At 41.7% G+C, this 22739-nt stretch overlaps 3 protein-coding genes across 3 annotated transcripts in view; 2 read left to right on the top strand and 1 right to left on the bottom strand.

Moving 5' to 3' along the window:
- Positions 1 to 1802: 1802 nt before the first annotated feature.
- psmb7 (proteasome 20S subunit beta 7) lies at positions 1803 to 7956 on the top strand. Its single transcript, XM_058057142.1, has 8 exons — positions 1803 to 2075; positions 3713 to 3806; positions 4853 to 4950; positions 5104 to 5244; positions 5862 to 5977; positions 6789 to 6847; positions 6931 to 7082; positions 7719 to 7956. Exons 1-8 carry the CDS (start codon positions 2014 to 2016, stop codon positions 7828 to 7830), a joined length of 834 nt encoding a protein of 277 aa, XP_057913125.1. The 5' UTR covers positions 1803 to 2013; the 3' UTR covers positions 7831 to 7956.
- A 1194-nt stretch (positions 7957 to 9150) lies between these two features.
- On the bottom strand, positions 9151 to 21056 carry cdk9 (cyclin-dependent kinase 9 (CDC2-related kinase)). Its single transcript, XM_058057130.1, has 8 exons — positions 20895 to 21056; positions 20661 to 20774; positions 19830 to 19911; positions 16014 to 16104; positions 14997 to 15163; positions 12928 to 13099; positions 12643 to 12791; positions 9151 to 11425 (listed from the first exon to the last, which is right to left on the bottom strand). Exons 1-8 carry the CDS (start codon positions 20933 to 20935, stop codon positions 11060 to 11062), a joined length of 1182 nt encoding a protein of 393 aa, XP_057913113.1. The 5' UTR covers positions 20936 to 21056; the 3' UTR covers positions 9151 to 11059.
- fpgs (folylpolyglutamate synthase) overlaps positions 20297 to 22739 on the top strand; it is a 25748-nt gene continuing 23305 nt past the window's right edge. Inside the window, exon 1 of the mRNA XM_058057117.1 lies at positions 20297 to 20425. The gene's annotated coding sequence lies outside the window, so the exon portion shown is untranslated. The remainder of the gene's footprint in view (positions 20426 to 22739) is intronic.

The following is a 22739-nucleotide window of genomic DNA, read 5'->3' as shown; positions in this document are numbered from 1 at the left end:
TTCCCCCAACAATGACGAAGGATGGTACTGTTCTTTATCTAATGACAGATCGCTTATGTACTCAGCAGGACCCTCTGAGGCCATACTTATAAAGCTTGCGTACGCACAAAACTGTCCTGAAAAGCGTACAGCATTTTCCAAGACAAGTATGGTACATATAAAAACATAACTTGACATGAAAGTGTGCGCAGCGGTACACCACCCATTTGGCGTACGCACTTTTTGGAGATGTGGTAAAGAGGCGACACGCATTTTAAGTGATTAAGTGAAATCCATCCATCTATTTTCTATGCCGCTTATCCTCACTAGGGTCACGGATATGCTGGAGCCTATCCCAGCTGTCAAAGGGTCGCAAGCCATCGCACAGCAAATATAGACAATCATTCACATACATACCTATGGACAATTTGCAGTCACTAGTTATCCTAACATGCATGTTTTGGGGAGGAAACCGGAGTACCCGGAGAAAACCCACGCACGGGGAGAACATGCAAACTCCATACAGAGATGCCCAAGTGGAGATTCAAACCCAGGTCTTGCCCAGGTCTTCCGCATCTCCTGGCCAATTGCATTTTAAAAAAAAATAAAAGAAATCCCATATGGCTCACACACCATATGATAATGCTAACTGATGTTAATACATTGTACAACCCCCTTTTTGACAACAAAACAGCACCTAATCCCCTCCTATAATCTTTCACAAGATGGGGAATACAGAAAGAGGGATCTTCGGCCATTCCTCTTTGCCCAATCTTTTTTTGGGGGGGGTTAAAGGCCTCCAAAACCAATCTTCAAATAATGCAGACACCCACTGAGTATTCCACAATGTGTATTTGGTCCCAGACATCCCAAAGAGAACCCATGTGGAATGAACATGAACCCTCATTATCTCAACTACCCGAGCACTAAGTCAACAATAAATCCACAAAGTATAATTACAACCCTCCTACAAGTAGAAATATGCATACATTTCTACCACCAACTTTCTATTGACAGTATACGTGCATTTGTTGGGTAGGAGTTTGGTGTTGCTGTATGGACTCCAGCAACGACTATGATGACTTGTGTCTTCCTGGGACATCATCTTGTGTCCATGTGGCTACCTCAGAATACCTTCTTTTTAAATTTAAGGCACACCAGCACATTTATATCTATTTATTCTCCACATTATTATTATTATTATTATTATTTATTATTACTTATCTTCTTTTGTGTCTGTTATTATATGGGAGCCAGGCAACGACATTTCGTTGGCAATTTCACTACTGTGTTTTTGTGCAATGACAATAAAGGGAGTCTATCTATCTATCAAGTAAGTTTGCAAAGCTGATTGTGGCAATATGCTACTAAGACTTTTATATAAACACAAACTAATAAAGTAATCATTTACAAAGTAAATCCTCTATAAACGAAGCATAACTTAGATACCCAAACAACATCTTAATGCTAAAATCTCTATATATTTTTTTTTAAGTTTACAACAAAGTTAGACGTAATAAAATAGTTGATGTTATAGTTAAAAATACAAGGTTTCTTTCTGTGTTGGAGATAAATCTGCAGACGCAGGGCTTTTTCCAGCAACACGTAATCCCAAAATAAATATAAAACAATATCGGTGCTATTATTCAGGTCTCGCCCACTTTTTTCTCCGGGGACTCGACAGCAAAGAAAAAAGAAGCGGGAGAGTAGCGGAAGTGTCCCGAAGACCAGACAGTCATGTTTCGCCACAGATAGCGGACTCTCATGAGGACCCAGCCTTCGTCGACCGCATTGGCTGGGTGCTTTGAATGATGCAGACCCAGAATTCAAACACAACCTGGGATACAGCTACAGAACTACAGCACGCAGACGACCCACAATGCCATTCTTCTTAAAGGGCGAGGCTTTGTGAACAAAACGTTTGCGCATACGTACATGCAAGTATACTCCTCACCAGAAGGTGGCGTTACCCAAACGTTGCTATCCGCCAATTGAAGAGGAAGACGAACATTCGTCATCATCATCACCACGAAGATGGCTACGCTGACTGCGAGTCGTCCAACTCTCGGCGGTTTCAGTTTTGACAACTGTAAAAGGTAAAGACTATCGGTAGAAAATTGACATCTTTTTTCATGAATTATTGTCTTTCAGTCATTTATGGCTTAACTTTTGCCTTGTTTTTATGCCTTTGCTGCCTATCAATGCAGTGACTCAGCTCTTCCGCTAGCAATTAGCATTGTTGCCAAACAACAATGAGCGTTTTTAACGGCAGACTAGATTTTTGCTAACAATAAAGCATTGGTATGCGTGTGAGTATTAAACCACGCTGGTCGTACGGAAGCCGTGGCGTCAACTACCGCCAGTGACTTTGTCCCACTAAATGCAACAACATTATCGTCACCCTTCACCGCTCGCTGACTGTGACGCAGGCATATGAGATAATGAAACGGTTCATAATACATGTTTCCTACCAGAAAGTAAGGTGACTAGAGTTCCACTTTATTTTAATGATATAATGCCTACCTCAGAATACCTTATTTTTTAATTAAAGGCACACATTTTTACAAACTGGACACAACAGCCCTCTGTAATAAACAGCTTACAAACCAACACTGTAACAACATTCATGGAAAAATATAAACAAATATCTACATATGAAATACAAACAATATTACAAACTTTATGAACATTAACAAAGGTATAAACCGTATTAACTATTAAAAATCTTCCCGTTTTGGCCTTGCTCTCCTTCTGTGATTGATATTCTCTTTAAGATTCTTTTGCAAGAATGTCCAGAATGGCATTTTTTTTTCATTTTGCTTTTCCATAAAGGGATTTTAGCTACAGAGACAGATGCAGAAGGCAGGGTTGGATGGAGGAGATTCATTTGCTGTGTCGACACTGAAGGGAAAAGCCAAAAGAGAAAGAAGACCATGAGAATTGTTGGTGGACTAGGGTAGCTATGATTCACAGCAAAGAGATCTCACTATGATGTAGTGCGTTCCATGAGTAATTAGATGGGCACTGTGCCCGGCCGGCCACAGTGGGTGACTCTCCCTGCTCCATACATATTCTGGAGCTCCAGAGCTCTGTGGCAGCGCCGGGGCTGCTTGGAGCATGTGTCCACCTACAGTGCACCTTGCCATGACTGGTAGAACGCAAATGTCACAGTGGAGTTCAGTAATGTAGATTCCACTCACCAGCAAGCTAGTGTGTGATTTTACAATGTAACTTACAATTAACAGGCTAATGTGATCACTATTTAAGTGTGTATTTATGCAGTATATCAAATACAATGCAGTGAAGTTACATATTGGGGTTAGCCAGCTAGTTAGAAGAAGCGACAACTGACGTGTTTTTAATTAAAAACATGGCGAAAAGTTACATGGAGTGGCAAACGATTTTATAGATAATAAAACATGAGTGACGTTACTGTGAAAATCAATAATTATGCGTAATTACTTACATTTATATTCGTCTTTCGGTCTGCACTCTGCCATCTCATCGCAGATGTCGGAGCTCCTCCTCCCCTTTAATTTCAAGTCTGGTCCCGACCACACTAGGTTTTGAGGGCTGTACACCCTGTAGCGCTTAACCGATACCCCTCAATTTGAAGGAGAATTGGGACACCTTGATTCTTGTGATTGAGCAAAGCCTAGGGGTAAGATGAGGGTTAAGGGATAGAAGTATGTCACTCTAGTTCACATTTGCTCTTGTGCTTTTGCCTTTGCAGAAATGCATTTCTTGACTACAAAGCACAGGAATTGGGCTGTAATATACCAGCGGCTCGTAAAACTGGAACTACTATCTGCGGTGTGGTGTTTAAGGTGAGTGAGCAATTCTCTAAGCAAAATGACAATGTTTTATATCTGGAATCTTGTATGGAGCGTATTACAATGCCCGGTGAGAGTGCAGGTTCTGAGTGAGAAAATACAAGAAGCATATTTATTTTTTAACGCAGCCCGTCTTAGCCGTATATGTGTAAAAATAGAATGAATAAAAACAGAATTTGGAATAAAATAAACAGATTTAATAGGGCGCTATCATATTATTCTATATTATGTTTAAATATCCATATAGAATACACAATTGTGAGTCTCTTTTCATGTGGTGTCATTTATTTCCAAGTGCACTGTGGTGGTTCGCATTTACCACATTAATTCAAAGATGTGTCTTTATTACATTGTTGAATGTATTTGTGAATGTAAAGAGTAAAGTTTTAAGACTACAGTGTTCTTTTCTTTATCATGAGGGTGAGGTTCCCCAAAATAAGTGAAATCCACAATAAGTGAAATCTGCAAGGTACTTTTTTTACAGCAGTTATATATTTTTAAGGCTGTAAAGCCTCATACCATACATAAGGCAAACTGTAATAAATTGTAATCGTGAGCATGCAGAGACAGAAATGACATGCTGCCGTGTAAATAAGATCTGAAAGATAAGAATATTTATTGTTTTTAATAAGTGGGCTAATGTACTGGGTGGGTGTGTAATTCTATGTATTTCACAACATTCCCACACTGCATCGGCTATGTGCAAGCAGCCTGACAACAGTCAGTCCAGTAGAGAGCTAAACAAGGTTTTCCTGGTACACTCCAACTTGGCTTAACTTTCTTGCCGTTTTCCACAGTTTATTACTTTTAGGTTACAACATATGTATGCACTCAAAAAATTCAATAATGGAGTGAAAACATAAAAAGGTCAATATAACATTTTTGAAGAAACACGTCAGATGCAGTTATGACAACTTATTTTGCAGAGGCTCTGTTATCTGATTTTTAGAGTCACATTCGGGTGCATACGGTAGTTACCCATTTATGACAGTAATGCATTACTGAATGTAAACATTGTTTTGTAACGGTTCCGTACTAAGGGCGGGATCGTCCTTGGCGCAGACACCAGAGCCACTGAGGATATGATAGTGGCTGACAAGAACTGCTCCAAGATACACTACATCTCCCCGAACATTTAGTAAGTGATGTGCTTGACAAAGCATTCTTCAATAATTTTAAAACGGGCAATGAATGAAATAGTTAAATGAGAGAGATTATTGAGATTAGTTTTGCAAATGGGCTTTGTCACCAATGACTATTTCCTGTGTGTGTGTGTGTGTGTGTTGTGTAGTTGTTGTGGAGCCGGAACCGCTGCAGACACAGAAATGACCACACAGATGATCTCCTCCAATCTGGAGCTGCATGCCCTTTCCACAGGCAGACTGCCGCGTGTGGCCACCGCCAACCGCATGTTTAAGCAAATGCTCTTCAGGTACACTCCATACTCCCAAATATTGCAAAATATAACAAACTCAACTTTTGGTATCAACATTGATTGATACTTAGGAGGAAACCAGAGTACCCGGAGAAAACCCATGCACACACAGAGAAAATGTACACTTACATACATTCAGAGATGTCCAAGCAGAGATTTGAAACCAGATAAAATATCAAAGCATCATAAAAACGTGAATAAGATGAAAGCAGTGTGAAAGCAGGAAAGCGGACTACAAAATAGACGTATTAATACTACATTTGAACCAATAAGATGGAGCTTACTCAAAATGTAATATTAATTCACACTCTTTAATTAAATTAATTCGCTGTTGCACCTATGTAGATCCTTGCACTTTACTAAAAGAAGCCTTGTAAACTATCATAGATAATTTTCTCCTTATTAATGACAGTTTGCAATGAGAATGGAAAAGTAATTAAAGCTGTTTACACCAGAGCTTAGGACTTTTATGTTCTGTATTTCGTTCCTGTGTTTTACCCAAAATGAAACGGGAGTGACATACCAAACCATGACCCTGGCCTACCATTTTACCACTAATGATGACAGCTGTATTTATTTGAAAATGTTTTTGCTAAGTTGTTGTTTGTATTCAGGTATCAAGGTTACATCGGGGCTGCTCTCGTCCTTGGTGGAGTGGACTGTAACGGTCCTCATCTTTACAGCATCTACCCGCATGGCTCCACTGACAAGCTTCCTTATGTCACCATGGGTCAGTTCCAATATGTTTGCTCATTTGCTTCAAAGAACTGCTAAATACAAATGAAAAGCAGCGCTAAACATCTAACTGTTACACAGCGCCCTTCAATCAAAAGCTTTTTTTTTCTTTGACTAGCTGCTGATTAAATGGGACCTGTTATGCTTTCTCCACTTTTGTGAAATATAAATGTAGTTAGAATGTTGTATTCTCGTGTTAAACGATGACTAAGATAATGATTGCGTATTTGGATGTGAGCCCTAAAGAAGTTTGTGATGGCTCGGAATGCCCGGTTTCAGAGAACTTTTTCTAACACGGGCTATTGGAGCCGGGCTTCCTTATATGGGTATGCGCTGTAGGCCAGATACGCTTTAGCACTTCCCTCCCCACAGCTCTACATCACTCTGTTTGTGGTTTGCTCTGGCTCCCAGGAAATCTTTCTATGAGGCAAGCTCACACAGAAGAGTTTGGAGTTGGTGATTCCCAGCAAGAGAAACATATTTTAATCTGTCAACAGCATTTCACACGGACTGTTTTTGTCAGCCAGAAACAGTGCGCTCTTGTCTTGCACACTAATGCCAGACACACTATGATGCTGTGCTGTGCAGGACAAGCCGCTCGGTCACGCCGGGAAAGGAAAAATATCGGACATACTATGTCTATACTAGTATGCCTTCACTCAGTAAACGTGGACATACGAGTTACATACATAACGTATGTTACCACTGAAATAAAATTTTCTTTTGAGTCAAGTGAATTTGCGAGAGAAGGATATTGCTTGTGTGTTCTGGAAGAAGCAATAAAGACGCTGCTTTCATTTGATAAGGGTCTGGATCCCTGGCTGCCATGGCCGTGTTTGAAGACCGATACAAGCCCGATATGGAGGTCAGTCATCAAAAGAAAGTAAATGTTGATTCATGCCAGTTAAATAAGATATGTGCATGATTGTTTCATGTGTTTTGTGGAAGGAGGAGGACGCCAAGAAGCTTGTGCGGGACGCCATCGCTGCAGGCATCTTCAATGATCTGGGTTCTGGGAGCAACATAGATCTATGTGTTATCACCAAGGACAAAGTGGACTACATCCGGCCCCATGATCAGGCCAACAAGAAGGGTATCAGGTCAGAACAAGTGCTTTTCTTCCTGCTTCATTCTTGCTGTCTGACGTCGAATTGGGCTTCATATCCTGCAGTGTCACTTATACACAGCAGATAAGGACATAAAATAGTCATTTAACACCAAATACAAAATAAATGAAAAAAGCCAAAGCGCTAGTCACCTTTCCATCTCAACAGTAAGAGCACTACACTGAAGTTGAGGAAATGTGCATTTTCAGTTTGAAATAGCCGACACAGCACAAGCCTGTCAATGTATCTATACTGCGTTCTGATAGGATGAGCAAAGAAAGGGATGTTATTTAAACACACCAGACTTTCCCATGTTGTGATGGACACGGTGATACATGTAGCATTACCTGCTGGCCCTCCCTTACTCACAAACACATTCTAATGGGACTGTCTGTGTAGCTTGTGATTAGAAATCCATACAGTAGATTGCATTGTAACACCTGGTCCGCCAGAGAGTAAGACGATGTTGCAGCATTCAAGCATTCAAGTCAGCATTGCCAAGTTAGCCACTCAAAACATCTACTAGAAACAAATGGAACAGTTTTTTCTGTTTTTTTTTCTGCTTCTGAACTGGCATGATGAATATTGTGCTGTTATGCTAATACGGCTACATGTCTTTTGTGTGAATAGAAGTGGGAACTACACGTACAAACGAGGAACCACGGATGTGTTGACCAAGCAGGTGACCCCACTGACCTTGGATGTGATGGAGGAGAGTGTACAAACCATGGATACTTCCTAATTTGTTTGCCTTGTTTCCAATAAAATTCAACTTTCTTCTTCCTGTTTTTTCCATGTCCTGTACGAGTAGTGGTACATGTACTCTGCAAGCACCAGCTCTCCAAATAAAATAGAGACGTGAAATTGGTGCATACAGTGTTCTGCATATACTCTTGTTTCTTGTACTTATAATCGCACAAAAATGTTTCATTCTTTTATGAAAACCATGGTGGATATTTCATAAGTTAGGTTCTCCCTCACCACATTATACATTGCTTCACTCAATTTCATATATATTCATGAACTGTAAATAGAGTTTATATTGTGATTTCCAAGGCAATGAAATGAACCCATTATTCATTGACTCCCCACCATCCATTGGTATGTGGTTACACAGCTGCCCTGGGCTCATCTTTACGGAACTGTAGATGCCAATTTGGGCCAACAGCCTTTTCCAACCATCCCCAAACATTGACTCATGTACCAGTGTGGGCACCGGCGGCAAGGTGGGTATTAACATAAATATTAGCTTTGTGATAGAATATATTATGGCATTTTTAAAGTAATTTCAGCAAATAATTTTCAGGCATAAAATGGCTGAGTGCAGGCTTGGAACCGAGGGTTTCTGTGAGAGAAAGGTGTTAAGAAAAAAACATTCAAAGGTCTTTTCAATACCACAAAAGGTTTCTCTGAAAAGAAAATGTTGATGGTCCTGATTGCTTCCAACATCACTGGCATGACAAGGAGATTCCACATGGCATGTTTTCCACACAGCACAGTGGAGGCGGCATTGTCATGAGCTGGGCTTCTTTGTCCCGCTATGGAATAATGAAGCTTCTGTTGTGCAGGGGTGTCAAACAGAAGCTGGCTATGTGCCAGAGAGCCTGCATCTGTGTGGTAATGACTGGGTTTCACAACTGCAGTTCACAATGCCTGCCTGACAAAGGAGTTATTCCAGATGAATAACCTCAACTCTTTTGGATCATCCAAACTGAGAACATTTGGGGATGGATGGAAATTTACAAAAATGGACATCATACCCTCCGTGACGCCATCTTCACTACCTGGAGCAACATTCCCCCTAGCCTCCAGAAAACACTGGCATCAAGCATACCCAAACCCAAGAGTGGTACAGCTACTCTTACGGAGTCCTTTTTGGAGGCCTGGTCTTAAAATGTTTAATCAGTTGAACAACCCAACCACCATTCGGATGGTTGTTAGCAATAAATTGATTGACTGTTTTGCCTCACTCATTGTTTCATATACACTGCTCACAAAAATTAAAGGAGCACTTTAAAGAAACACATTAGATACATCAGATCTCAATATGAAGTTGGATATCTATACAATAATGACAGGGCAGTGTCTTAGGAACAAAAGGATGCCAAGTCTTTTAATGGAAATAAAAGTTTTCAGCCTACAGAGGGCTCAATTGTGTAGACACCATAAAATCAGAGTGAAATGAAGATGTGGCAGGCCAGTCCATTTGTTCCAAAACTTAATTTCTGTAACTCAAAATGCTTTTCAGTATCTTGTGTGGCTCCCACGAGATTGTATGCATGCTTGACAACGTCGCGGCATGCTCCTAATGAGACGACAGATAATGTCTTGTGGCATTTCCTCCCATATCTGTGTGAGAGCATCCCTGAGCTCTTGTACAGTCTGAGGAGCAACCTGGCGGCACCTAATGGACCCAAGCATAATGTCCCAGAGATGTTCTATTGGGTTTAAGTCAGGGGATCATGAAGGCCATTCAATTGTTTCAGTTCCTTCATCCTCCAGGTACTGCCTGCATACTCTTGCCACGTGAGGCCGGGCATTGTCATGCATTAAGAGGAAACCAGGACCTACTGCACCAGTGTAGGGTCTGACAATGGGTTCAAGGATTTCATCTCGATACCTTATGGCAGTCAGAGCACCATTTCCTAGGCAGTATAGGTCTGTGCATCCCTCCATGGATATGCCTCCCCAGACCATCGCTGACCCACCACCAAACCTGTCATGTTGAACGACGTTGCAGGCAGCATAACGTTCTCCTTGTCTTCTCCAGACTCTTTCACGTCTATCACAGGTGCTCCGGGTGAACCTGCTCTCGTCTGTGAAAAGTACAGGGCGCCAGTGGCGGACTTGCCAATTCTGGTGTTCTTGAGCAAATGCCAGTCGAGCTCCACGGTGCTGGGCAGTGAGCACAGGGACCACTATACAAGACGTCGGGCCCTCAGGCCACCTTCATGAAGTCTGTTCCTGAGTGTTTGGGTAGACACATTCACACCAGTGGTCCTCTGGAGGTCATTCTGTAGGGCACGAGCAGTGCTCAGCCTGTTCCGCCTTGCACAAAGGAGCAGGTATCGGTCCTGAAATCCTGAAATCTCCTCCATGTTCTGGAGATTGTGTTGGGACACACATTAAACCTTCTTGCTGCAGCACGTGTGGATGTGCCATCCTGGAGAAGTTGGACAACCTGTGCAACTTCTGTAGGGTTAAGGAATCGCCTCAGACTGCCAGTAGAGATGACTATGCAAGCCAAAATCAGCCAAAAAAGATCAAGAGGGAGAAACTTGAAATGGCCTCCACATGTAAAACCAGTCCTGTTTTGAGGGTTTTCTAATTGTCGCCACTGAAGTGCACCTGTTGTTAATTCCATGAACACCAATACAGCTGAAATTGATTAACGAGGCCCTCAGCTGCTCACCAACCAGAAAATTATCAGACAGGTTTAATTCAATTCATGCCAGGCCCAATAAAAAAAAAAGTGTTCCTTTAATTTTCTAAAAATTACAATAATCTAAAAATTACAGCAGCAACTTTTACTGCAAATTTTGATCTGAAATCAGAGGGGGCGGTTTAGGAGGCTAGGAAGGTTAGGAGGTGTCAAAAGTAGTCAATTTTATGGGCGCCAAGATCTACATACTGTATGTGTACATATTTGTAGTCAAGGGTACATTCAAACATATTTCACAGTTTTGGTTGCTTGGGTGTTGCTTTAATTCAAATTAGACAGGAACAACCTTAGTCAGGGATTTTGGCTGTGTAAAATGTGGAGTGGGTTTATCCCAGAAATGGTGTGTCTATAAACAGACAAGTGAGGGGGGAAAAAAAAGCGAAATGCCCAACATACTACAGTTCAGTTATAATGTTCAAGGTCCAAGTTGGGATTTTTTTCATCCACAAGCAAAGTATTTGATCCCCATATAAAAACAGAAGGAGGTATAAAGCAAGGGCATACTCATTTCTACTAAATTCTCTCCTCCTTAAAAGACTCGATCAAACTCAGTCTGACTGGTGGTGGCGGGGTTTCTGTTCTGGTTTGGCTGCTGTTGGGGCATGTGACCTCTCCGCCTGGGAGGGGCCAGATATTCAAACATGGACGTGTTGTGCGTGGACAACATGCTCTTCAGGTCTGATGGCATGGGATCAGACCAGAAGAAGTCATGGTTGAGAGCGTCATCACTATCTGTACGCTGAGCGGGGTCCAGGACCAGCAGCTTGTCGATCAAGTCCAGAGCGTAGGCATCTTTGACGTAAGCTTTGAGACGATCCTTCACTTTCCTCTTTTGGCCTTTGGGCAACTCCATTTTCTGGTAAAGCTCGTACTTTTTATCCACACCTGGCCATATCTGGAGAGGAAATCCAGACAGGATCACAAATCTCTGGCCACATTCAAAGAGAGAAACCTTGATGACAGTATGAATACCTGACAGAAAAGTGACATTGAACACATTTCTGCCAAGATTTTGTCTTTTAAAGGCTGTGATCTTAAACTGATCTACAATTCAACAAGTCAAGTCATGATGCTCAGATTTTCAATTTAATGCTAGTATGCATTACATTTTTTTTGGTCTAACTCCCATGTCTTCTTTTTGCATTTTGAAGCTCTACTCAGAACCTCCTCAAGATCCAACACTGCAAAATGTCTTGCGAATTTTCAACTGGTCTAAAAATTGTGATTAGGAGTGTATTAAAGAAAAAAAAAAGTTTGAATGTTATGGGATGAAAGTCATAACATGACAAGAATAACATTTACAAAAAGAAAGCTGAAATAGTTGGAACAAAGCAGCAAAAATGGAAAAGTTGTGCTACAGCTGGTAGAACGTCAGAATATTAAGAGAGAAGCGTTGCATACTAACGAGAAGAAAAGGCACAATTTTTAGGGAAATGATACATTCGTAAGGAGGACTGATTTGTGAGGAAAAATGCAATTTTATTTTAAATATATTATTAGTGGGCGGCACGGTGGTCTAGGGGTTAGCGCGCAGGCCTCACAGCTAGGGGACCAGGGTTCAATCCCACCCTCGGGCATCTCTGTGTGGAGTTTGCATGTTCTCCCCGTGCATGCGTGGGTTTTCTCCGGGTACTCCGGTTTCCTCCCACATTCCAAAAACATGCTAGGTTAATTGGCGACTCTAAATTGTCCATAGGTATGAATGTGAGTGTGAATGGTTGTTTGTCTATATGTGCCCTGTGATTGGCTGGCGACCAGTCTAGGGTGTACCCTGCCTTACGCCCGAAGAAAGCTGGGATAGGCTCCAGCACCCCCGCGACCCTCGTGAGGAAAAGCGGTAGAAAATGAATGAATGAATATATTATGAGTATTACTAATTGCATATATTTTTTGGGAAGTCATACTACAAGAAACAAAGTTGTAATTTTGGAAATTAGCTCGGGGGAAGAAAATGATTCTGTTTTGCCATGGTGAACTTCCACTGAGCAGTATGAGTGTTAGAGCAACAACACCCAATTTCACACACAAGTCACATGACACAGAGGCGGGAACGAGGCTAACAGGGTCCAATTTGTCCATTTTCACTTCTGTATGATGAGGGATGGTGCATACCTCAGCAGTGATGGAGCCACAAAGCTGGCTAATGAGAGTTAGCTGGTGCTGCTCTGTGTTGCCTTGCATGATGGGGCTTCTTGTCCACATTTCAGCCATGATGCAGCCTGCGCCCCACAAGTCGATAGGGGGTCCGTAGTCTCGCTCACCTAGATCACACGCACAAACAACAAAAAAATGCCCTTTTAGCTCTGACTTTGATGAGCTGTGCTGTACTACATCACCATGGACGCAATGTAGCGTGTGAGTGCTATTGGACTTCGGTGTCCTGTTTTAACTACTGACCCAGAAGCAGCTCAGGAGGTCTGTACCACAGTGTGACCACACGATTGGTGTAGCGGTTTCCCTGGCTGTTTTTGGCCAGGCTGAAAGCGCGAGCCAAACCAAAGTCAGCCAGCTTTAGGACGCCGTCTCTGGTGATGAGCACGTTGGCTGCCTTCATGTCTCTGTGAAGGATCTGACACAAGACAAAACTACATTGTGAATGCATATTAGCAAGGTTAATGAAACACTTCTGTGTGCTGTTTAGCTATAAAAGCTGTGAAGTATAAATGGTTGAGTTGTGGACTCCGATGGAGCAGCTACATCATAAGTGTGACATCACAGTTAGCCGGGCTTCCTTATTTGGGAAACAGAGCTATAGAAACAGAGCTTCCAGAGCCATCCCAAACGTCACTCAGGGCTCACTTTCAAATGCAGAAACCTCATTATGTGAAACTTTGGTAGAATTAAACATGGCAATATCAGCTGACCCGTAATTAATACAGGTGCTATGGATAGATGGATATTTCTGGACTCTCTGAATGTTGGGAACACACCACCACATCTGCTCAATTCACTGAATAAAAATGATAAAACTGAAATATTAAATGTTGTCATGTATGAATTATCAGGGTGTCTTTAATGACCAGGGCTGTAAATGTTATTTTCTGTGACGCGTTTGCAGCCTTTGAAAATCTCAGGGACCATCATATTTGTCCTCAGGCTGCACGGCGGACAAGTGGTTAGCACGTAGGCCACACGGTTAGGAGATCGGGAAGACATATTGGCATCTCTGTGTGGAGTTTGCATGTTCTCCCTGTATGTGGGTTTTCTTCCCACATTCCAAAAACATGCTAGGTTAGCCATCATTGACATTTAACTGATGCAGTCCTGTTTGTCACTGTTGTTGCTGCTGTTTTTGTCTCTCTCTCTCGCTCTCTCTACTGCCCCCCCGCCCCCAGTTTCTCTTCTTTTCTGTGTTTCTTCTTGCTACGGTCCGGTCGCTCCAAATGCGCATAACAAAAACATCAAATAACGGCAAATAAAATTTCATAGTACAGGGAAGTTGTAGCTTCCACCTTTCCTGACACAGAGCAAATCTGTTTAGCATGTAAGAGCATTTAGATCAACAATACTATCTGCCCCAATGGCTGATATGACAAAAATGACAAAAAAAAAAAAAAAACATGCTAGGTTAATTGGTGACTCCAAATTGTCCATAGGTATGAATGTGAGCTTGTCTGTCTTATATGTGCCCTGTGATTGGCTGCCGACCAGTCCAAGGTGTACCCCAGCCTCTCGCCCAAAGTCAGCTGGCATAGGCTCCAGCATACCCGCGACCCTAGTGAGGATAAGCGGCACAGAAAATGGATGGATGGATGATGTCCTCATCATATTGTTATTCTTGAATCAGGAAAAATCTTCATGATTATTTGATTTTATTTGATGCCGTAATAAACTCCTATGCTGACAAAATTAGAAAGTGGGGTTTGGCAGTAGTACGGAAGTCCTCAGGAGCGCGACCAATCACAATGGAGTGGGCTTGCCCGGAGGCGAGCTGTGGGTGAAATAAATGTATTGTCTATTTTAGAGCTAGCAGCAGATTAGCCCTTGCTAGCATTGTAACAAACCCAAAGGTTTTGCATTTAGGTGATGTCTGACTGTTTAGTCCGTTAAGGCCGTGAATCAGGAGCCACGCTTGTTTTTGTGTGTGTGCGTGTGAGGACGGCGGTGCACATGCAGTGTACACATGGAGACCAGGAGCGCTGGCAACTACTTGGGTCCCGAACCCAGATGACCACCACCCCCCTTTGGACTTCTACAGCAGTGGAGCTATGCATAATGCCGATAAACGCTGGTTCAAGGGTACCGTTGTGAAATTTTACAGAGGACTCTAGGATTCCCTCTGGTAGAGTAAGCTGCGTTTGGTGACACTCTTTTAGCTACATTTGTTGACAACATTGTAGTGTAGAACAGACCACATCCCTCATATTCTCCACTACATAGTTTGTCAATTTGCATATGCATTGGCAGCATAAGCAATCATAAAGTCAGCATAAACAACAAGCGGAAATCCGGAGAGCTTTGCTTACCTTGTTCCTGTGGATGTAGTACAATCCATTGAGCAACATTTGCATGACCTTCTTGATTTCCGACAGGGTGAACTTCACATTTGTGTTGCTTAGCAGCCCAGCCAGGTCATGCTCACAGAAGTCAAACACCAGGTAGATGCTGCCTTTGTATCGATTATACTGAGTGGCTGGAAGAATTAGGAGATGACAAAAAACATCAACCAAACCCACGACAAAATGTATACGACAGCTTGTTGGAACTTGAATCTTTTATTCCATCTATTCTATCTATGAAGTAAACCTACAAACGGTCAGTGGCAGGTGAAATGGAAATGTGACGTTATAATTGTTACATTATTGAATGAATGGATGTTGGATAAGGCTTGGTCTCCGAGATAAAGAAGAAAACCCTGAGAACTACATCTTCATATCCTCTGATATAATTGCATCTTGTAAAATTATTTGTATTTGAAGTCATTATTACTGTGATGTTTGCAAAATAAACACAATGCCTGCTTCACACATAATGCTGACCAAGGAATTTTGAAAATCCACAAATAATTTCTATTTTAGACACACGGCTCACTCCTCTCCTTCAAATTCTCCTGCTAGCTTGACGTTTACGTTTGAGACTATTGTAATTATAATGTAAGATGACTGAAGGACAGATGGAATCGGTGTCACAGAGTAGCCACACACAAAGGTGGTGCATTCAAGGACCGCTGTGTGAAATCTTTAGGGAGATGCTTAAGGGAAAACGGTGATGCATAAAGACGAACAAAAACTATGGCTTTTTTTGAACGGTGTACCTGTATTATTTATTTATATTATTAATTATTATTTTGACCTGTATTATCATGTATGTGTAAATTATTACTGACTTGGAAATGAGGAAAAAAGTAAGAAATAATCAGTAAAATGTGTAAAAAAAAAATATAAATTATTTTATTGGATCACAGAAACATCCACGGACTGGCGAGGTGGTGAATGCTGAACTGCAAATGTGCAGGTGATCCACTGTATGGAAATGCAACCAACCTTTGGTTCTGCAGATCTCAATCAGATTCACCACGTTCTCATGCTTGAGCAGCTGTAGGATCTTTATTTCTCTGAGAGCCGTGATTGGGAACTGAAACACCAACAGACAGTAAATTTGACACGTGAATCGCAAATGTATATGTAAGTAATGTGTTTCAAATGTATTGAGGATTATTTGTACGTACAATGTATGTTGATGTACCTTACATAACCAAATGAGCCAATATTGCAAAACACACATAATTAACTATTAACATTTTTTGTAATTACCTGAGTTTACTTTGATGACTTGCACTGAATTGAACCAGCCAGGGATGCATAGTCCGGACAGTAGCTGCTGATAGCCAGCCTCAAGCACACTTCCAAATGTTTATCAGTCATGGATAATATCCGTATCATAATATCCGTATAATATTCCATATCCGTATGGAAGTGATATGTTTTTTGCCTTTTTACTTGGTCCAGTTTTTGCCTTTTTACTTGGTCCTTCACTCATTTTAGTGACCAGAAACTTTAGCGAGGGCTTAAAATCTCGCAATTCGCCGACTAGCTTAGCACTTTGCATCGTTGTTTACGCATGAGCGGTGACCTAAAGGTCAAAATTCAGGTGTCATCTGACTGGTTGTCCTGTATGTCAATCAAGTAACGGGGATGGATGATAGGCTGACATCGTAAGTTCTGCTGCACTTAGAGACGTTGTTTGATTTGATTGGTCACCCGAAGGGCAACATTCAGTTGTCATCTGAATGGCTGCCCTGTATATCAATCAAGTGACGGCATTGATGCTGGGATGATATTTTTTTAATGTCACGCCGCGATCGACCAGCGATCGACCAGTACCACCTCCGCGATCGACCGGTAGCTCGTGATCGACTTAATGAGCACCCCTGTTTTAGATTGTGCATTCAAGGCAATCACTTCTATTCTGCATTATTCATTTCTGTTAATTAGGGGTGTGAATCTTAGCACTGAGGACGATTCGATACACATCTCAATGCACTGCCAGCAATACGATACTTTAACGATACATGGAATTTTCTGCGGTACATGGAATTTTCTGGCGATACGATGCGATATGATTCACCCTCTTCCCGATACAATGCGATAATCATTTAGTTCAAATCAATGCAATCTGATATGATTTCAATTTCTTGCGATATGACGCAATTCAACATGATGCAAAGTGTTCGGGAGGGGGGCGCACTTGTTGCAGAGACGGACAAATAGCTCCCTGGACAATTTGGAAAGCACTGGAAGATCCACTTGTTCTGACCTGTTTTGCTTGGTTTTTCCCCGGTGTCCGACTAGGAACTACACAGGGAGGCGGCGGTAGACTTGTCCGTGTTGTGGTGTCCCCTTTTTAAGGGGGTCTGCATATTTGTCGTGCTGCCGTTGTATTCTTTGCAAATGACGGACGTTTTGTCGAGCTTTCCGCCGTTGAGAACCCGTAGTGTTTCCAAACATTCCATTTAAACGTTGCGGGTGGGTTAAATATAGAAACTTCCTTGCTGCTGCTTGCGTGCGGACGTCCATGCTGTTTTATTAGTAGTTGTATGTGCCTCACAGCTTCCGTCCGTATTCAATACAAAACACAAAATAATGATGGCGCATTCATTGCACCTGGGGAACAGCATATGGAGTGAAGTTGAACATTAATAAAACGGCGCTTGCATCGGATTTTACCGATACCCACAAACGCATCGCGATGAATCTCAATTTCACCCGTTAATTGCATCCATACCCAGTGATGCACTCGCATCGATTAATATATCGATTAATCAATTAATATTGATTATTTCCCACACCCTTACTTACTTAACATGTAGACTATCCATCCATCCATCCATTTACTATACGGCTAATCATGATTATAGGGAAGAAAAAGTTGCCTTGGCATTTACCAAATTATTGCTACCTTGCTAGGTGCGAGCATGTTAACTGTTAGCATGTTAGCTATGGGACTGTCTAGATGCAAATATATACATGGCATGATGCAGGAATACTATAGAAATTCCTTGGCACTACTTAGTAGGGATCGACCGATATGGTTATTTTCGAGCAGATGCTGATACCGATTTTTTTCCATCACCCTTAGCGGATGGCCGATTTTGCTTGGGCCGATATTTGTGGCCGATACTGCTTTTGCTTCCTCAATTTACATGAAAAAATGTCAATGATAACAAATATTACAGGTCTCAAGTTTCAACAAATATTTATTGAAATTTAAACACGGAACACAGTATTTAAACGGCATTATCAACTTTTAAAGGAGTAAATATTCAACCATGTGCAAAACATTTTTGTCATAATTTAAGTTTTATCTAGCATCGAACTGATGACTGCTCCTCCGCAGTGAGACGCACCCCACCCTCCCGCCTCCACACACGCAAATACATCAGACTGACACAATTTAGTACGATACATAAAACATATCTCTCATCATTAAAGTTTGTGTTGTGCACGCTAAAGACCTCTGATAGCAGACACGGCTGCTCCAATTCGTTCTGTGTGTGGGTGTGCATGAGCGCACACACACAACACGACACGCATTTAACCTCAGCCCGGCCTTGGCTGAATGAAACTCCTACAAACACCATGGGACTGAATTGCCAACATTGACATTAAACCTGTGATGGTAACAGCTGTACATATTAGCCTTCAACTACATCAACAGCTCCCTAATTACAACGGTAGGCACTTTTAAGGATGAAGCATTCAGCAGCATTCCTGGTTTTCAGACCCACAAACTAAACTATATTTTCAAGCACGTATATTGCATGCACTTGGCGTTCATGTTTCCTATTTCAAAGCAGGTGGCAATATTTCAACTAAGTTTAACTATTAGAGGCTAATTAAAAGTTGAAAAAGTACCCTTGTTGTGATTCACCACTCTTGCAGTAGGGGAGTGGTACCGCGACTGCGTGTGTTGCAGGGTCCTCTGGCAACACAAAGCTGCCCGGCGGATGCCTGTCTGTAAATCATGCGGCGGAAAAATACATCGGCGAACCCACGCACGTATCGGCCGATACCGATTCAAGTAAAGAACGCAAATATCGGCCCGATATATCGGCTGGCCGATGTATTGGTCGATCCTTACTACTTAGTGCTATCTTGCTCTGAGTTACCATGTTAACTGTTAGCATTTTAACTACTGCATGCAATTCATATCTAAATGCAAATACATAAATGTAGGGATGGGCATCATTTGAATTTGAATGATACTGGTCCCGACTCCAATTCATCGCTTTGATTCTGGTTCTTAATCAGTGAGGGCCCTGACCAGAGTTGAAATGCCTGAACTTCTCAATTTTTTTTAAAGATATGAATTTTTTTTTTTACCAAACAAAGGCGAGTTATTAATATATATATATATATATATATACGTATATATATATATAAAATATTTTATTTTAAAACTATTTATTTAAAACATTCCAAATCCAATTACAAAGTTAAATATTATTGCAGCATTCAAGTTTATTTCATTTGTTATGGCATGCTGGCATTATTATGCCATATATTATCATGACATTAATGAAAAAAGGTCTCAAAATAATGTTGACAATAACATTAATAAGTTGTAGGACAATTTCCATCCAGCAAAATTATTTTATCATGAGAGGCCTACTTGCAGCCTTTAAAGGAAAGCTGCACATTTTGTGGAATTTTGCCCATCCTCCACGATCCTGAAGGAAATATGTGTTCATGTTTCACATAAATATTATGGATGATGGGCAAAATTCCAAAAAAGTGCGGGCAAACCACAACAAGGGGGTAAAAGGAAGTAGAGTTCAATGAAAACTGAGTACATCTTACCCCTTCCTTTTCATTTTCCATTAAAACCTTCTTCAGCGCTACCTTCTTCCCAGTCTGTCTGTGCTTTGCTTTGAACACTTCCCTGTGAAGGACAAAAGAATATCTCAAAACACATTCATGTAAGATAAATTGTATTGTATGCTGTGCATTTCAATGGTGGAGCAGAAGGTGTCCCCCAGCAGAATTGCTCACTCATGGTTTACTTGACAAGCACTGTACAAGACATAAACTAGTCATATCAAACTTTGGTTGCGTGCATTGGTTGGCTAAATACTAAAAATGAAAAAAGGATACAAGAACCACTTTGATATTTTGTATAGGCTAAGTTATATATATTTTAAAAATGCATCTCAACTTTGTGATATTTGTGCATTATCTAGAAACGACTGTCACTGTCTCGTCTCCCTCCCTCCTGTTCGTGTGATATTCCGCCACACAGCTGGGGGCGCTGTTCTGCCAGGGGGATTGTTTTTCCAACAGTGCTTTGTAGTTTATTTCAAGGTAAACCTGCATCATTATAAACTATACGACTACGAGTGGCATTCTCTGTGGCAATCATTTACTGTAGCAGGCGGCCCCCGGCAACGCCATATCTGGTATGTACGACATATTTTCCTCAGAATATGACCATCTAAAGTTTCTGGTAAGATCTTGTGTCATTTCCCATCTGGCGACACCGCTACATCTCACTTATAAACAAAGCTAAACGCTGTTTGTTGCTGGAGTCAACATCCAGTTAGCACAGTGAGTCACATTAACACACCACACCGGATAACAGTTCTAGCTACAATTAAAATATACACGCTATCAACTGATTGTTAGTTTACTCACCCAAATGTCCCTTGTCCAATTTTTGCTAGTTTTTCATATTTGGAGAACTCGTCGCAAAATGGAAATTCGACTCCATCGTAGTATTTGGACATGATGGCAGCCTCCCGGTCAGGCCTGAAAGAGAAGACATTATGGTAGTTATTGGGTAGCAATAAACACATGGAATAAGCCCAAATGTGTAATGACTTAATACAATGCAAATCTAAGTAAAATGTGAAAACAACGTATAATTACTTTTCAGCCCCGCCAGAGTTATTTGTTTTGTCTCGCTGCATGGCTGCTGTGTCGAGTCAACCACAGAGACTTCGGGTGCGTTTAAGATCACTCGGAATCGAAAAAATGTTTCCGACTGTATTTTAACAGCAGTTGTTGTGAGTGGTAATTTACAATAAACCCATTATGTAAAATGTAACAATGCACACTCATGTCTAAATATGCAGACAAAACTTTGGTGTGATCATTTTCAACCGCTTACCATCCAGTATTGTATCTAAAATAAAAATGACTGATTAAAAGTCGGGACATGAAGGCATCAAATCAAGCGTCTCCGACAAACAACGCCCTCTGGCGACCCGGAGGTCTAAATATTGTATTAAAACATACGCTAATAACAAACAAGAGGAATCTTGAACATGTTCCCATATTATGTCATTGTGTAGTATCAGTGAATGTGGTCCGTCTCCTAGCAATGTTTTTATTTTTGATCAGGGTTTGTATTTTTCAGTACCATGCAATTAGGTTACACTGTATACTGTACAAACAATATCTATATTGTTGTATATTGTACAAACAAAGTTTAATAATTGATTAACACATGAAAAATAAATACTATTATTAATATTAACATGTATTTCAAGTATATAATACATTTATTATTTATTATATACTGAATCTATTTCAATTATATATAGTATATTAATTTGATTATTTCCTGTATTATTTCTACAAATAATTATACAATATATGCATATTTGCCTAAGCGTCCAGATATCAGGGACAACCTTTAGGTTAATGTTAAATTTTGTCTAAAAAAATAATTGGTGTACAGTACAGTATTTACATCTCCATCCTGTTTTTGAATAAGAGCTACTTTTAAAAATGAAAACTGCCAAGAGTTACTCCATTTTCTAGCCCTTATTTTTATAGCTCATTCCAACCAAACAAACTAAATAAGCTTGTGGGACCCCCTACTGATGCCAGCCCGAGGGGGGGCTGGGCTGCTATCCCTTGGCGGTCCGTATCTCCCTGGGCTCGGGGCCTGCTTGTGGATCTGGGACACCAGGGTCCCCCAGCCTATAACGCCCGGACGCCCCACGGGAACAGGGACATGCACGGTGTGTGCTTGTGTGTGTGTGTATTGAGTGGATGGGTTGTGCGTGTGTGTCTGAGCTATTTTTATGTATTTATTGTTTTAAATACTTATTAATTATTAGTTTTATTATGGTTATATGTGTATATATATATATGTGTGTGTGTGTGTGTGTGCATGTATAGCTATATAGATACATGGGGGGTGGGCTCTATGGGGGTCTGGCGCTGGGTGTACCATCTCTGCCGCTTGGTCCTTCATGGGGTAGTGGGTCCGGGCCTGTGTCGGCGGTCGGGCCTGGGGTTACCTGGGGCTGGCCGGGTTCCGCTTCCTGGGGCTGTGTGTGTGGGGGGGGGGGCTCCGCCTCCAGCCGTGGGCGGGCTCCCTTCCGGGTGGCGGGGGCGCCCTTGTGCCCACAGGTGTGTGGCCCTCGATGCCCTTCTGCCCGAGTGGGGTATGGTCTCCCGCCGGTCTCGGGGGTGTGGCTCTCCTCCGGCCTGCTGGCGCCCTGTTGCTGGTTGGGATTGCTCCTCCAGGCCCCTTGCTGGTCTTTTCAGGGGGATGCTTGGGAGCTGGTCTTGGGGAGTCGGCACTGGATTTGCCCGCACCCACGGGGCTGGTGGATCTCTGGCGGTGAGAGCTTGACCTGGCTGCGCGCGGCAGGGTTTACTGGGTGGTAGAAGGCAGTCCCTCTCCTTTTGTCATTCTCAGTGACAATTACACATTCACACACACGCATTCACACATATGAACACACTTACGCACACATA

The sequence above is a fragment of the Doryrhamphus excisus genome, chromosome 2 (genome assembly GCF_030265055.1).
Source record: "Doryrhamphus excisus isolate RoL2022-K1 chromosome 2, RoL_Dexc_1.0, whole genome shotgun sequence".
Lineage (NCBI taxonomy): Eukaryota > Metazoa > Chordata > Actinopteri > Syngnathiformes > Syngnathidae > Doryrhamphus > Doryrhamphus excisus.
This window is presented reverse-complemented; position numbering and strand designations above follow the sequence as displayed.

What these genes read in the sequence shown, in the direction of transcription:
- cdk9 (XM_058057130.1), bottom strand. Translation starts at nt 20,935, where the DNA reads ATGCAGCGAGACAAAACAAATAACTCTGGCGGGGCTGAAAA. An exon ending in AACTCTGGCGGGGCTGAAAA is followed by an intron (nt 20,775 to 20,894) that starts GTAATTATACGT and finishes CTTCTCTTTCAG; the next exon opens with GCCTGACCGGGAGGCTGCCA. An exon ending in ATTGGACAAGGGACATTTGG is followed by an intron (nt 19,912 to 20,660) that starts GTGAGTAAACTA and finishes TGTCCTTCACAG; the next exon opens with GGAAGTGTTCAAAGCAAAGC.
- psmb7 (XM_058057142.1), top strand. Translation starts at nt 2,014, where the DNA reads ATGGCTACGCTGACTGCGAGTCGTCCAACTCTCGGCGGTTTCAGTTTT. An exon ending in TACATCTCCCCGAACATTTA is followed by an intron (nt 4,951 to 5,103) that starts GTAAGTGATGTG and finishes TGTGTTGTGTAG; the next exon opens with TTGTTGTGGAGCCGGAACCG. An exon ending in GATACAAGCCCGATATGGAG is followed by an intron (nt 6,848 to 6,930) that starts GTCAGTCATCAA and finishes GTTTTGTGGAAG; the next exon opens with GAGGAGGACGCCAAGAAGCT.